The sequence below is a fragment of the Platichthys flesus genome, chromosome 1, assembly GCF_949316205.1.
Source record: "Platichthys flesus chromosome 1, fPlaFle2.1, whole genome shotgun sequence".
NCBI classification, from domain to species: Eukaryota; Metazoa; Chordata; class Actinopteri; order Pleuronectiformes; family Pleuronectidae; genus Platichthys; species Platichthys flesus.
In genome coordinates, this window is record NC_084945.1 from 17,064,489 (window position 1) to 17,078,327 (window position 13,839).

General features: G+C 39.4%; 2 protein-coding genes across 2 annotated transcripts; both read left to right on the top strand.

Moving 5' to 3' along the window:
• Positions 1–137: 137 nt before the first annotated feature.
• phf10 (PHD finger protein 10) lies at positions 138–10,361 on the top strand. Its single transcript, XM_062387064.1, has 12 exons — positions 138–280; positions 1,098–1,207; positions 1,472–1,602; positions 1,862–1,945; positions 2,508–2,632; positions 2,765–2,914; positions 3,036–3,145; positions 3,303–3,447; positions 3,744–3,887; positions 7,871–7,979; positions 8,366–8,554; positions 9,203–10,361. The coding sequence occupies exons 1-12, from the start codon at positions 209–211 to the stop codon at positions 9,298–9,300; spliced, it is 1,467 nt and encodes a 488-aa protein (XP_062243048.1). The 5' UTR covers positions 138–208; the 3' UTR covers positions 9,301–10,361.
• Positions 10,362–11,078: 717 nt separating this feature from the next.
• On the top strand, positions 11,079–13,415 carry psmb1 (proteasome 20S subunit beta 1). The gene is made up of 6 exons (XM_062387076.1): positions 11,079–11,279; positions 11,625–11,732; positions 11,986–12,067; positions 12,276–12,405; positions 12,650–12,756; positions 12,901–13,415. Exons 1-6 carry the CDS (start codon positions 11,179–11,181, stop codon positions 13,084–13,086), a joined length of 714 nt encoding a protein of 237 aa, XP_062243060.1. The 5' UTR covers positions 11,079–11,178; the 3' UTR covers positions 13,087–13,415.
• Positions 13,416–13,839: the final 424 nt, after the last annotated feature.

Here is a 13,839-nt window from a genome sequence, read left to right on the forward strand (position 1 = left end):
GAGGCTATACTTGTTTAAAGATAATATTGAAATGACCAAAGAACATTCTGAATATATTTAGAATAAACACATATCTAGACAATTCCAACCCTCCAGTCCACCGGGCGGCGCCTGTGTCGCTAAACGTTAGCCACTGATCTTCACAAGAAGAAGTGAAGGAAGAAACGGCTTTAGAGCTAGCTTGTTAGCAGCCTGTATCCTACTAAATATGGCTGCTGTACTTCCCATCAGGCCGCCCTGCGACAGCAACCCCGCCACTCCCGGAGCACAATCCATAAAGGTGACGTGTATTCTCCGTAAACACACGAACCACACACAGCTACGTTCCCGGGGCTATGCGTGCTAACTGGCTAACAGCTAACTGGCCAACAGCGGCCATGATTGACAGACGTTGTTAGCGTCTCGCCTTTGTTTTCATTAGGAGTGAATGGACACTGTTTACTGGGATGGTTTAGCTTTTTCTACTGTTTTATATTCAGAAACTCGTGTTCCGTTTGAAACGTTCATGTCTGGAATAGCAGCAGGTTTTGCGAGTAGTTGGACAGTGACTGCACTTCACTGTGTCCTCCTGTCAGTCACAACTCTAACAACTGTGCAACATAAGCTCATACTTGTTTTGGTTTGACACAAACGTGTAGTTCATGTTTTGCAATCAATCACAGATGCTGAATAAGAAAGTTACTTCCCACCACACCAACCTATCAACAAAAGGATTTTTAATTAATGCAAAATTAGTGAAAAATAATCAGTCTCTTGCATAATAATATATAAAGTTAGCCTCATTTTATTTTAAAAGAGGCCATTTTAAAGATTGGACCTGAACTAACCAAATAAAAGCCTTCAGGGTCAATTTTACCACATAAATTAAGAATAGCTGAGTGATAAATATGTTTTCCGCTGTCTCTGCAGCTGAAGAAGACTTTGATGGTACAGATGTGCATTCTAGAAATGTTCAATGTGTCCGGATCCAGAACTGTTTTTTTCTTAAGAATTAATTTCATATAAGCATATGCCAACATGCCGTTAACATCAAATTATCATATCATTTATCAATATCATTTTTAAAGTTAATATCTTGTTTTTCTTTTCATCTGCAGGGGGAGGTAACAGAAGAAGAGTCCAATGATGGAAGCCAACCTCCCAAAAGACGGAGGATGGGTTCAGGGGACAGCTCCAGAAGCTGCGACACCTCCAGCCAAGACCTCGGGTAGGTTTTCTCGAATCTTGGCAAGAAACATCACAGTGAAGGGCAAGATATTGAAACCACAAATTTGTCCTGGCTGACCACATCATCTTATAAGTGGATGATGATTGAGAAGTGCTGTATAAATGCATGGATTAATGTGAATATTTATATATATATATATATATATATATATATATATATATATATATATATATATATTTATGAATAAAACAAGCTTGTACTTGATTTTAAATGAGATGTTTTTTCGCTAACCTCTCCTTCCAGGCCGACATATTTCCCAGCAGAGAATCTGACAGAGTACAAATGGCCGTCAGATGACATGGGAGAATATTACATGCTTCAGGAGCAGGTCAGCGAATATCTGGGAGTCACCTCATTCAAGAGAAAATATCCTGGTAAGAATTGTCAATATGAAAGTTAAAATAGTAATTTATATTTTGATTTTTTTTTGCTGATCCCAAACTATCAAGTTTATTTGATTTCTATAGATTATGATATTAAGGTAAAATCGTAGGACAAATGTTGTAATATGTATTAGTTCAGGCCCTGTGAACGGGAAGACTAGTTTTATTATTAATCGAGAAGCCAGTCTGTGGTCACGTTTTGTCTACTGTCATACTGTTGTAATGATACTATGCTTTTATCCCTGTGCAGATATGGAGAGGAGAGACTTGTCCCACAAAGAGAAGCTTTACCTGCGTGAACAGAATGTCATCACTGAAACACAGTGTACCCTGGGTAGGAATCAAACTTCCGAACTGTAGTGAAAGTGAACTAGCTGCTAGCAAAATACTTGCAGTATGTGAGGAAACCTTGTCCACGTGTTCGACTCTCAGTAGTAGCTTGAGCATGTGTTTGTTGATTTTTTATTCCTTGGCACCAGTGACAGCCAGTGGCCATAGGCATTATGTTTTCGGGTTGATTGTCCGTTTGTCCTTTTATTCAAATTTGGTAAAAAGGATGAACTGATTACATTTTGGTGGTCCAAGATCAAAAGGTCAGAGTGACCTCATGTCCAGGTGACTTTCATGTATTAGGACTGCCTGTAGGGAATTTCATCACATCTAGTACAATCACTTTGACTCATTGATTTGATTTTGAAGGTCATTGTCATGGTGGGCCCTCAAATAACATGTTTTTGGCATCTTGATTTGATATCTAAAGAGTGCTGGATGGAATTTATTTGATTTCAAAGGTATAGTGATTATGTCTAAGTGGTCAAAGGTCACAGAGACCTTGTATGAATACAAAAAATGATGTAGTTATATGTACACAAAAACTGAACTTTTGTTTTTTCCAGGTCTGACAGCTCTGCGGAGTGACGAGGTGATAGATCTGATGATAAAGGAGTATCCAGCCAAACACGGAGAGTATTCAGTCATTCTACAGGAGAGAGAGAGACAAAGAATAGCTAAAGAGTACTCTGTAAGTACACAAACAACGGAAAATATCCTGTAGACCGAAGGGCAATAGATTAATGTGGTAGCCTACTTTTCATTAAAGCATTGTAAAAAATAAAACACAAACTATTAAGTATCCTCTGTTGTCTTTTTATAGCAAATGCAGCAGCAGAATCCTCAGAAGGTGGAGGCCAGTAAGGTTCCTGAGTACATAAAGAAGGCAGCGAAAAAAGCTGCAGAGTTCAACATTAACTTCAACAGGGAGCGTATGGAAGAGAGGAGAGCTTACTTTGACCTCCAGACACATGTAAGTCCCACGGGGGATATGGATGATTTGTGGTTTTGCAGAGATTGGTCAAAGAGCCAACAATGCAGAAATGGCTGTTTTTACATGAGAGATTCATTGTGTGTAATGTGTCTTTACTCAGATCATCCAGGTGCCTCAAGGAAGGTTCAAGGTGCTGGCTCCAGAGCTGACCAAGACGGGGCCCTACCCTGTGGCTCTTATACCAGGACAGTTCCAAGATTACTACAAAAGGTACATTACACACTTAAATGAATGCTTTGCCTACAGTTGGCCACTTTTTTATTCAACCATCTCAAAACGAATAGCCATCTTTCCTGAAAGTGAAATAGACTGCTATTGCTTTTGCTGAAAGTTCTTCCCTGATTCATCCTTGTGTTTTGTATTACAGGTATTCTCCCAATGAGCTGCGATATCTGCCGCTGAATACAGCTCTGTTTGAACCTCCACTGGATCCAGACCTCCCAGCACTGGACTCCGAGCCCGACTCGGACGACGCAGAGGATGGAAAAGATGAGAAAAAGAAGAACTCATCTGTGAGACATTTGCTACTGGAACTGGGTGTCAGATCATTCATCTGTCATTTACCTCAACTAAAGTTACCTCCACCAAGGAGCTCATGATTTCCTATGTGTTTGTTAGTTATTAGCAGGATTAGCCAAAAACTAGTTTGAAGGATATGGGTCAGGGATGAACCCAATTTTGGATCTGAATCAGGGGTCAGATTTCATAAAAGGACTGTTGGGCCTTGGTGGAAGCATGTGCTCTACACATCATATGGTTGTGCACATGAATCTAAAACCCATTCTCCCCCTCTTCTGCTCCCCTACAGGACAGTTCTTCAGGTAACACATCAGACGTGGAGAGCCAGGAGGGAGGCGGACACAAGGCCAAGGCCAAAGACAGGACATCCACCCCAGGCAAAGATGGCAACCTGCGCCACTCAGCCTCCCACAAAGCCACCCCAGGGTACAAGGTAGAGGACAAAACCACCTGAACTCTTCTCCAACAACAGCAGCAGCACTTTTCTACCCCCTCCTCCTCTTTCTACTACTACCACCACTCCCTTACTCCATCCATCCCGCCACCCCTCCCTAGCTTTCTTCACTTTCTTTCTCCGACTTCGACAGTTTGTCAGCTTTTCAGCTGATACAACCTGGTTCACGTGACACACACACAAACACATATACAGACATACACCTGGGGTCCTGTCTTCAGTTTTTGTTTTCATGATTGCCACTTGGTGGTTTTTTTTCTCTTCGTACCAGACTGTGAGCAATAAGAACATTTTAAAGGAACAGTTGTTTCTTCTTCACTGCACTTTCACTTTTTGGGTTTTTCAACGAAGACAAATTTGAACTTTAAAAGTTTTTCCTTTTTAAGTGTCTTCAATATACCTCTTGTCTGTCCTCACTTGTCAAAAAAAGATACTTCGAAGACAAGTGAGTGGATGTTTTGGCTGCTAGTTTTTCTTTTTCATTTTTGAAAAGTCTTTTTGTCACTCTGATATAGAAAATATAAACCACATACGTTTTGTGGTTGCTTTTAAAGTAGTTGATGTTAACACTAGAGAGTTTTGACATTTATATCTAGAGTGTAGAATGCACCTAACCTTAATGTTAAAAGTGTGTATTGGTATAATAATATACTTTGTTTATACACCATATGTTGTACTGTTAATCTTTTAATAAGCATCAGACAACTGTTTGACATGGGTGTTAACTGTCCTGGAGAGATGAGGACTTACTGACTGTGTTCACACTGTTGCTGAGCTACAAGTAGTCTGCATGCTATCTGTCTGGATCTGGAGTCCACTGGACAAGCCCCACATTAGTGTTCAACACCCAGTCATGACATATCTTTGGTAGTCATTTGAAATGAATGTCTTGATTTCTTTTCTTTTTTTTCTTGAAATTTGAGGCACTATAGATGGGCAAACAGTATTATATATGAGTCTACCACTCACTTCCAACAGCCCATTGTGCTATGCACTTTGTTTTTTGTTTATTTTACGATCCTCAATCTTGGAGAAGAAAAACAACACATAGAATGTGCTGGTTTATCACCATACATATTTTATTATTAATAATAATTCATAAAAAAGTGGGATTTGGGTGTCCAGATGAGTTTGGCTCAGCTGTGTGGTATGTTAATAATTGAATTAGAAATAAATAAATTCTAGTAGAGTTGGAATGTTGCAGGCCGCCTTCAGCTGTAGATTTCATTGACTTCTATTTCTCCACAAACCCTACATATGACAGAAAAGCCTATGGTCAATGATGCTGATTAACGTTACTTCGCTCTGGTCTGGTTCCATCATCAGTATTTGCAGTGGTTCATTGGCGAAAACTCACAAGGCTTTTTGAGTAGTGTGGTGTTTCAAAAACAGTTCATGAATAAAAACAATTACTTAAAATGAACAAATTAGATTGACTGATTGCCTCTTCAGCAGTGTTTTTCTCCAATGTCATACATGTTGCATGTTACATATATGATAAGTCTATGTCGCACCATTACCACAATATGTTAATGATTTGAGTTGCTATTAAGCTGCGACTGTGGTCTGTCTGTAGCTTATCCACGGATAGATTTTCTTTACTGTGACACAGTTTCATACATTAATATGAAATTAATTAAATTACTACTGCAGCAGATTATACTGACTGGCAGTGTTTGTGCCATTGACTGCATTATTCCTACAATAATTTGTGGGGCTGGTTTGATCCTCAGAAGGAAATTATGTGTTAGATTTTGTTGGTCCGATTGATCAGATTCAAGGACCATGATTACATACACAAGTTGTGAGGCTGAGCAGAGTTCGATTTCAGTGGATACTGTGCGTTCAGTCCAAACAGGACTGTAGAAGTTGTATGGCAGAGCTAACACGTTAACGTATCAACTAATTTTTAGAAATCACTTGACAGCAGAGACATTAAATTGCATTGGAATCCAGCTGTGGCTGAGATCACTGTGTGATCAGCCCCTAGAGTTTCTACTTTATCTGCCTCGCTGTTTAATATTTCACATCTTGGTTAACATTTTCCTTTATGTGCCTATATACAGTATGTCTTTCTTGTCCAAATTTAGTTACAGGGACAGTTCACTGCAAAATGTAAACTTACTCATTATCTACTCACCAATATGCAGATGGAGGAGTGGACGGAGTGTTTGAGTCCACAAAACACTTTTGGAGGGGAACAAGCGTTGGAGCCAAATCCAATACAATTGAAGTGCTGGTGATCAATTTCTCAAACGTGATAAAACAACAGAAAACAACATAACATGCCTCCATACTGCTCTTGTGGTGTCATCCAAGTGTCCGGAAACTCCGACCTTCATATTCGACTTGATACAGCTTCATTTACACAATGTTTCCAGCCTAAATGTCCTCTGATGTCCTCTGATACCACACAAGCAGTATGTTGTTTTCTGTTGTTATATTATGATACTTCAGTTGTATTGGATTTGGCTGCAACACTGTTTACCCATGATACTCCAAAAGTGTTTTGTGGACTCGGACAGTTTGGCCACCCCTCCATCTGCATAGTGGTGAGTAGATAATGTGTGAAATGACATTTATCTGTGAACTATCCCTTTAATGTAGAATAAAACTTATTTAAACTAGCTGGATTCAACCTCATGAATTGCTCATTTGGATGTTTCCACTAAGGACTGACTGTAAAGACTGTGTTCGACAGGCGTAAAGCAGAACTTAATGTTGACCTGTCACTACTAGTAATGTCAACATTTAATTTGCCCACAAACACATAGTTAGAAATGTATAGATTTCAGTAACACAGCCAGGTCAAATCTATGAACAACTCTGCTTTTAAGGAGAATGAGTCCTGGAGAATACATATAAATAAATAACATGGATATGTATTAAACTCCCCATGAGCAGTTCAGGGGTTTCTGTCCAGCTTTTCCTTTTTCTTACTTCCTTTTCCTGCTGCTGTCTTTTCTCTGTTTAGTTCTTCATTTTGTTTCTTGGATTCCATCATAACTGTGTCCTGTAGTTTTGTTCTCTTGGCTGTTTGTTTGTGATCAGGGGGGATTTTAATGATGGATGTCTCACCATCTCCTGAGATGTTAGAAGTAACTAGAGCGGATGCAGGCTACAACACATGATTAAACCTGGAATAACATGGGGAAAAAAAGTATATTTAGTTTGATGAGTTCAGAATTTGTCTCCTAATAGTAATAATGACACATTCTTATTTTGATGTTTTTCATGCTCTTCAAGTTTGAATAAACTAAGGAACAAAGAACACACACATTTTGTTGACTTAAAATATAAATTCTTACTCCTCAGTTGTTAATGTTGTGCAGTAAAATTCATATTTTTAGCCTTTGAACTAAGATTTCTGTGGCTTCTGTGTTTAAGACATTCAATTAGGGTGTCACACAGGTGAATAATGAAGTGTTAGAAAGTTTAAGTATCCCATAGCCTCCTCACATTTCCACTCTGGTTCTTGCATTCCTGTCCTCTGTCAACTCCTAAAGATGTTTGTTTTATTAAGGGCGACACTTTCAATGTCCATATTTGTACAGCGCAGGTAAAGAAGGGAAATAAAGTTGGCAAACTCATAGAGGAGGCAGAAGTGTTGCTTGTGTTCGACAAACAAATCATGTTTTTCTTGAAAAAAATAGCACTGCAGGATTCTCCATGACACCACTTGACCACAGTTAAAATAAATCCTCCTTAGATTTTAGATGCTGCAATAGTGCAAGAAGGTCTGAGATCTATTTTAATCTGTAGATTCAGTGTCACCAATCTTAGTTGGACGGCAGCTTTGATTCAGTTTGTGTATAGAGTGTATAAATCAAGTTAAACCATTGAAAAGAGGTCCTCCTGTTTTATTTTTCTAGATGTTTATCATTTGTTGAACTTCATTATTGTCCATGAATACAGGAAATGCATGTATGATTGGTTTTTATAGCATTATTCTGCCCTTGCAGCCTAAGGTCATTCCCAATGCTATATGTGGCATTTGCCAGAAGGGTAAAGAGGCCAACAGGAGAGGCAAACCAGAGGCTCTCATTCACTGCTCCCAATGTGATAACAGTGGTAAGTTCATACACTTCATTTAAAGGACACTGTTATTTTTTTAGTAATTCTATCAAATGTGTTAAACATCATTAGAATGAATTAACTCTGTTCATGTTTAGAATCACATGTGGTGTATACTTTTTTGTGTAAATTCTGTGAAATTTCAGCTTATTAATAATAATTGATATTGAGCTCTTCTCAAGCAACAAGGTGGTGTATTCATGTGTGTGTATGTGGGTGGGTGGACCTGTTCACATGCCTGTTCTTTTTGTCTTTGTGTTTGTTTCCCTGTATGTCTGTGCATGTGTTGTGTATTTATGTATGTCCTTGGTTATGTGCCTGTCTCCGGGTCTGTGCATGCATGTTTGTTTCTGTGCACGTTTCTCTGTGTGCATAAACTTTAGGCCACCCATCCTGCCTGGACATGAGCACGGGGCTGGTGAGTGAGATCCAGACGTACCGTTGGCAGTGTATGGAGTGTAAGACCTGCACTGTGTGCCAGCAGCCGCACCACGAGGACGAGATGATGTTCTGTGACAAATGTGATCGAGGTTACCACACGTTCTGCGTGGGCATGGACTCCATTCCCAACGGTGAGTGGAAGCACATACAGTACATACTAGTACATGAAGTGTGAAGGGGCGGCTCTGTGGGAAAACAGATACACAACCACTTATATGACTTGCATTAGTGAAAAGTCTTGATTGACTTCCCACTTGGTGACTGGACAACAAATACAACAAAGCAAATTGTAGGCATAAACTCTATAAAATGTCTAGATCCAATTGTTCAGACAACAGAGTCCAAAATGTTTACAACAGAATGACCACAACATTCAGGTGAGAGGTGGCATCTGGGCAGAGCATCCTGCAGGCAGGATATAACCTATACATTTTGCAATGGAAATTACATGTTTTAGAAACTTCTTCAACACACCCACCCACTAGCTGTGAATTCTCCGGATAATATCCTGCTTTATTCTCACATGGGCATTTTACTTGGGGGGACGGGCAAGATAAACTCCAGAGAGTGTCCAGAGCAAACGACTGAGACCTTTGTGTTGTCACATACATCCCCTCTGGATAATTTTAGGAGAATGTTGAAGTTAAGTGTGTATCTGAAAGAAGCACAGGAGAGAGAAGAAAACAGACCTGTTCTCGCATGATTAATTTAGATACTTTTTTTTGTATTTCTAATTATTTTTTCATGGTTATTGATTCAGTCTCTCTCTGTGTCCTCAGGTCTTTGGGTTTGTGAAGTGTGCAGCAAATCTATTACCACACCCAAGAAGAAGGGAGGAGCCAAAACACCTAAGAAGTCAAAGTCAGCTCAAAAATGATCTTCATCACCATGAACCACAAAAACCTTGACCAAATTCCACACAAATGAACTGTCATTATTTCAGTCATTTACAGAGGCCGGAACATTTTAAAAGCCTGAATCCTCATCATTAATGTCAAAAGCTTGGAGAATTATAAAAAAACCAGGATCCAGAAATAAACAAAATTGTCGCCCTCCTGTCGAATACCAACAATCGTGCATAAGATCCTCACCTGCTGTTACTCTTAAAAAAAAAAAGGGGCATGAAGATAGATTTGAATTCTTATTTCCCATCTTCAAGACAAAGTGACATGTTTGTGATTATAGCTCTAAAAACCTAGATTAGGCATTAAGATAGCATGAATTTAGCATAGCACCTCTGCTCTGAAATGTTAGAGACTGACTGAACCTCAGACAGTTACCATCCAGATGTGCTGCACTACATCATGTTAACTCCTAACCATTAACGGCATCAATGTGTCCATTAAACCAATGAATCCTGTAGTTTCTTAACATTCCTGCAGAAACAAACTCATGGGCAATTGTTTCAGTCGAGCAAATGGTGATTTTGATTCTGTACTACTGAAACAAACACGGTTATCAAGAGATTGCTGATCAATACATTTTGTGTCTCATAAACTTGAATTAATGAGTCAGGCCAGTAAAGAGCCGTTCTATTTAAACACAGTCTTGTCTTACATATGATGACATGGTGCTTGTGAGGTGTCGTGATGAAATGTAACGGACACTGGCTGTGTGACCTCATGATGGCTGCAGCTGTTTTCAGGTATTTATATGTGAGTTTTGTTTATCAGAACAAATATATCTCAACCCTTCACTGTTGATAATGTAACCACTCATTGTGATAATACAGCCATGGTAGAACTGGCATCTCGCAATTACAATCTTTCAACTGATGGTTTTGCAAACACCTTATATGTTGTTTTTTTTTATCATGTTTATCTTTTTTGTGTTATCCTGCAATGAGCAGGTTGTTTGAGGAATATTTGTTGCTAATATTGTCATAGTCACTGAATTGAGAAGTGTTTTTTTTTTCAATAAAAGCAACTTTAAAAAAGATTCATTAATCTGTGAGTTATTAAGTCGAATTGTTGTCATTTCATGGGTTTGCTAGTCTGTCTAATATTTTTGGTTACCTGGTCTTGCTCACAATTCACCACTCTAGCGATGTATGTTAATGAATGTAATGGTTATTATTATAATATATGGTACATAATAATAAATACATGACAAATAACCATTATTTATTGTTTTAATGGTGATAGCAACAGTATTATCATATTGGTTTATTACTACTATTATAATGTTGATATTGCATCATATATTTGAAGTATAGTATTACCCCCCCAAGCTTTTCCTCTCTCCGCTCCATACTCCCCAAATCAGACAATAACTTGTCCAAGACCACTAAAGAAGGACTATTAGATTTAAAGCAATGGTCTATTTGCAATCATCCATATGACTTTGCATTATTTCAAGTCATGTCCTAACTTGATCCAATCCAATGCTTTTACCAGTTAAAGTATCCAGGTGGCTATACAACTAATAAAAGTCAATTTTCCACTGAGCAGCACCATATATAATATACATATATATATTACATGTAGATAACCCATCCGGACATTGTTAAATACATATATATTACATGTATATTATATATACATAGACGAGCAGCCCTGTGTGTCGTCCGATCACATTCTGGCACGCCTGCCTTACCTGCTGTACATGAAAACAGCCTATGGGGGCGCTCTGGCACAGAGACTGGCTGTATAGTCGTGTTAGCGGACAGTAAAAGAAGACGGTGCCATAGTGCAGTGATACAGCGACTTTAACAGAAAGAAGCGTGAGAGAGGATTGTGTTCCTCCTGTAACAAAGATGATTTCATCACAGTCGTTTGGAGAATCGGGCAAAATGAAGGAGTATCATTACAGTGGTCCCGTAGAGCAGCGCTTCTCACCGTACTCTTTCAACGGAGGGTGAGTCTAATCTTCCACGGCTAGCTGTCTGCTAGCTTGCATGTACTGCACTGTGCTAACGAGCTAGCAGCGTAGCAAACGGAAACAAACAAAGCTGAACTAAATTAATACTTTGTGAACAGAGCTGCATTTATCAGCGCACGTGGTTAGGTGGATATTTATCTTCATGTATCACTTTATATTACAGAGTACATGTTCGCTTTATGAAATATTATTTGACTAGTGCCGCAGTTTCAGTTTCGAACCAGTAGCTTTAGCTTTAGCGTTGGTGTGCCACAGACATCAGTGGACTTGCGTGTGTTTTGACGTGCTTTATAAGATAAACTAATCCGTTTTCATTTTCAGAACTGTTCTGGCTGTTGCCGGGGAGGACTTCGCCATCGTAGCCTCAGACACTCGGCTGAGTGAAGGCTACTCAATCCACAGTCGGGACTCACCAAAATGCTACAAGCTGTAAGTGTCACCGTCTCCTCCCCATACTGTCAGTGAAGGGAATCAACAATAATAATCACCTTGTCATCTCTATTTGATCTCTAATGGCTCCTCCTCTATTTGTTCAAGTCACTGCAGCTCCACTACTTCTGTTAGATGGGAAGTGTAGTTTTTCCTCTGACTGGAGTTGCTTATGTGATGATGAATCCACTCAACAGTCACTATGAGTAACTGATGCGGCTCTGACTTTGACTGTGGGTTTCTCACGTTACAGGACCGACACAACTGTCATCGGCTGCAGCGGTTTCCATGGAGACTGCCTGACCCTGACCAAAATCATTGATGCCAGACTAAAGGTGAGCTGTGGTCATTTTTGATATTTGTTCAGCAGGGTGGTTCTTCATTGCACATGCACCTCCCACTAGTCCCCACCAATTACAATTATTCAATAGGGACTTCATCTTGGTTTGTTACTTCTTCTGAATTGTTGCTGAATTACTTTCTGCACTCCTACAAGGAGACTTGTGACTAACACCTGAACCAATGTTTTCTCTCCTCCCCCAGACATACAAACACTCAAACAACAAGACAATGACATCCGGAGCCATCGCAGCCATGTTGTCTACCATTCTGTATGGCAGGAGGTTCTTCCCCTACTACGTATACAACATCATTGGAGGACTGGATGAGCATGGTAGGCATTTAAATACAGCCAGTAAGACGTTCCCATAAATTCATTATTTGACATTCGTGGGGATATAATCTGCTGTGATTGCAGGGGACAGGAAATGTCAACTTTGTCATTTGCTAATATTTTTTCTCATTGTATGACACATTTAGGTTGAATTAAATCTGTATCTAAGTTGGACACTGCAAAGCTTTCACTGTGTTCTTGTAACAACTGTTTTTATTTGTAACATTTATTATTTGTAATGTAGGAAAGGGAGCCGTGTACAGTTTTGACCCAGTGGGCTCTTATCAGAGAGACACCTACAAGGCTGGAGGATCTGCGAGTGCCATGCTACAGCCGCTGCTTGACAACCAGGTAGATAAAATACACATATTTCTCATAATCTCAAGCTTTCTGCCATTAAATATGCAGAAAATCAAATGTGCAGTGTTCTGAAGTTTCTTCATAGTGGACAGAGTACATTCATGTCTCATTCGCTCTAACACAATCTTCCCCCAGATTGGTTTTAAGAACATGGAGGGTGTGGAGCATGTTCCTCTGACTCAGGAAAAGGCTGTGCAGCTGGTCAAAGATGTCTTCATCTCGGCTGCGGAGAGGGATGTCTACACCGGAGACGCCCTTCGGATCTGCATCGTTACGAAGGAGGGCATTAAGGAGCAGACAATACCTCTGAGGAAAGATTGAGGAGTTAAAATGATTTTTCCATCTGCCTCTGCTTTCTTCTTTAGTCTGTTCTTTCCACCATCGGTTGGTTTGGCCCCTTTTTTAGATCCTGTTTCTTCGAACATGAGTTCTGATTCAAAAGTTGGTTTGGCCTCTCGTGAGGCTTCATGACATCCTTGCTTTTATTGGCTTGGCAACCTGATTTTTAGATCAGCACTTCAGTTCTGAGAAGCAGGTTCTTCACCCACTGTTCCCTTGACTCTGCCTCTGTCTTGATTTTTCATTAGGGTTTGGAAAGACACATACTCTGCTATTCTTTTTACATTGTTAATAAATGTAAAGAACTGAAAGTCTGCTGCTGTTTTTACTGCATTGTTCACATCTGTATAAGCCAAAAGATCATAGGAAATGAAAATCACTCACAACAGCGGGATAAAGCACATAACTGTGTTATACATTAAGGACAAGGTGTTAAGCACCCGTACTAACAATGAAAATAAAAAGCCGTAGATAAGTACTTTTTGTGATTGGTAGCATTTCTGCTTTCATTTGTAGTACTCTACTTTTCATGGTCTTATCCTATGAAGTATAGATTGACATGTTTTACATTTTATAAAGCAGAACAAAATTCTTGATCAACAGATCTGATAAATCCTATAATATTTTAACTTAAACTTGGTTATCAGATGTTTTTTCTTAAATTGACACTGTGAGTTAAGACACACTTCTGATCACAGAAAAGGTTTGACAAGACTTACAACCCAAGGTGTTGCA

Excerpts from the sequence above, each read along its gene's own strand:
- phf10 (XM_062387064.1), top strand. The coding sequence starts at position 209 with ATGGCTGCTGTACTTCCCATCAGGCCGCCCTGCGACAGCAACCCCGCC. Across the intron at positions 281-1,097 it reads CCGGAGCACAATCCATAAAG|GGGGAGGTAACAGAAGAAGA; the intron begins GTGACGTGTATT and ends TTTCATCTGCAG. Across the intron at positions 1,208-1,471 it reads ACCTCCAGCCAAGACCTCGG|GCCGACATATTTCCCAGCAG; the intron begins GTAGGTTTTCTC and ends CTCTCCTTCCAG.
- psmb1 (XM_062387076.1), top strand. The coding sequence starts at position 11,179 with ATGATTTCATCACAGTCGTTTGGAGAATCGGGCAAAATGAAGGAGTAT. Across the intron at positions 11,280-11,624 it reads CCGTACTCTTTCAACGGAGG|AACTGTTCTGGCTGTTGCCG; the intron begins GTGAGTCTAATC and ends TTTCATTTTCAG. Across the intron at positions 12,068-12,275 it reads TCATTGATGCCAGACTAAAG|ACATACAAACACTCAAACAA; the intron begins GTGAGCTGTGGT and ends CTCCTCCCCCAG.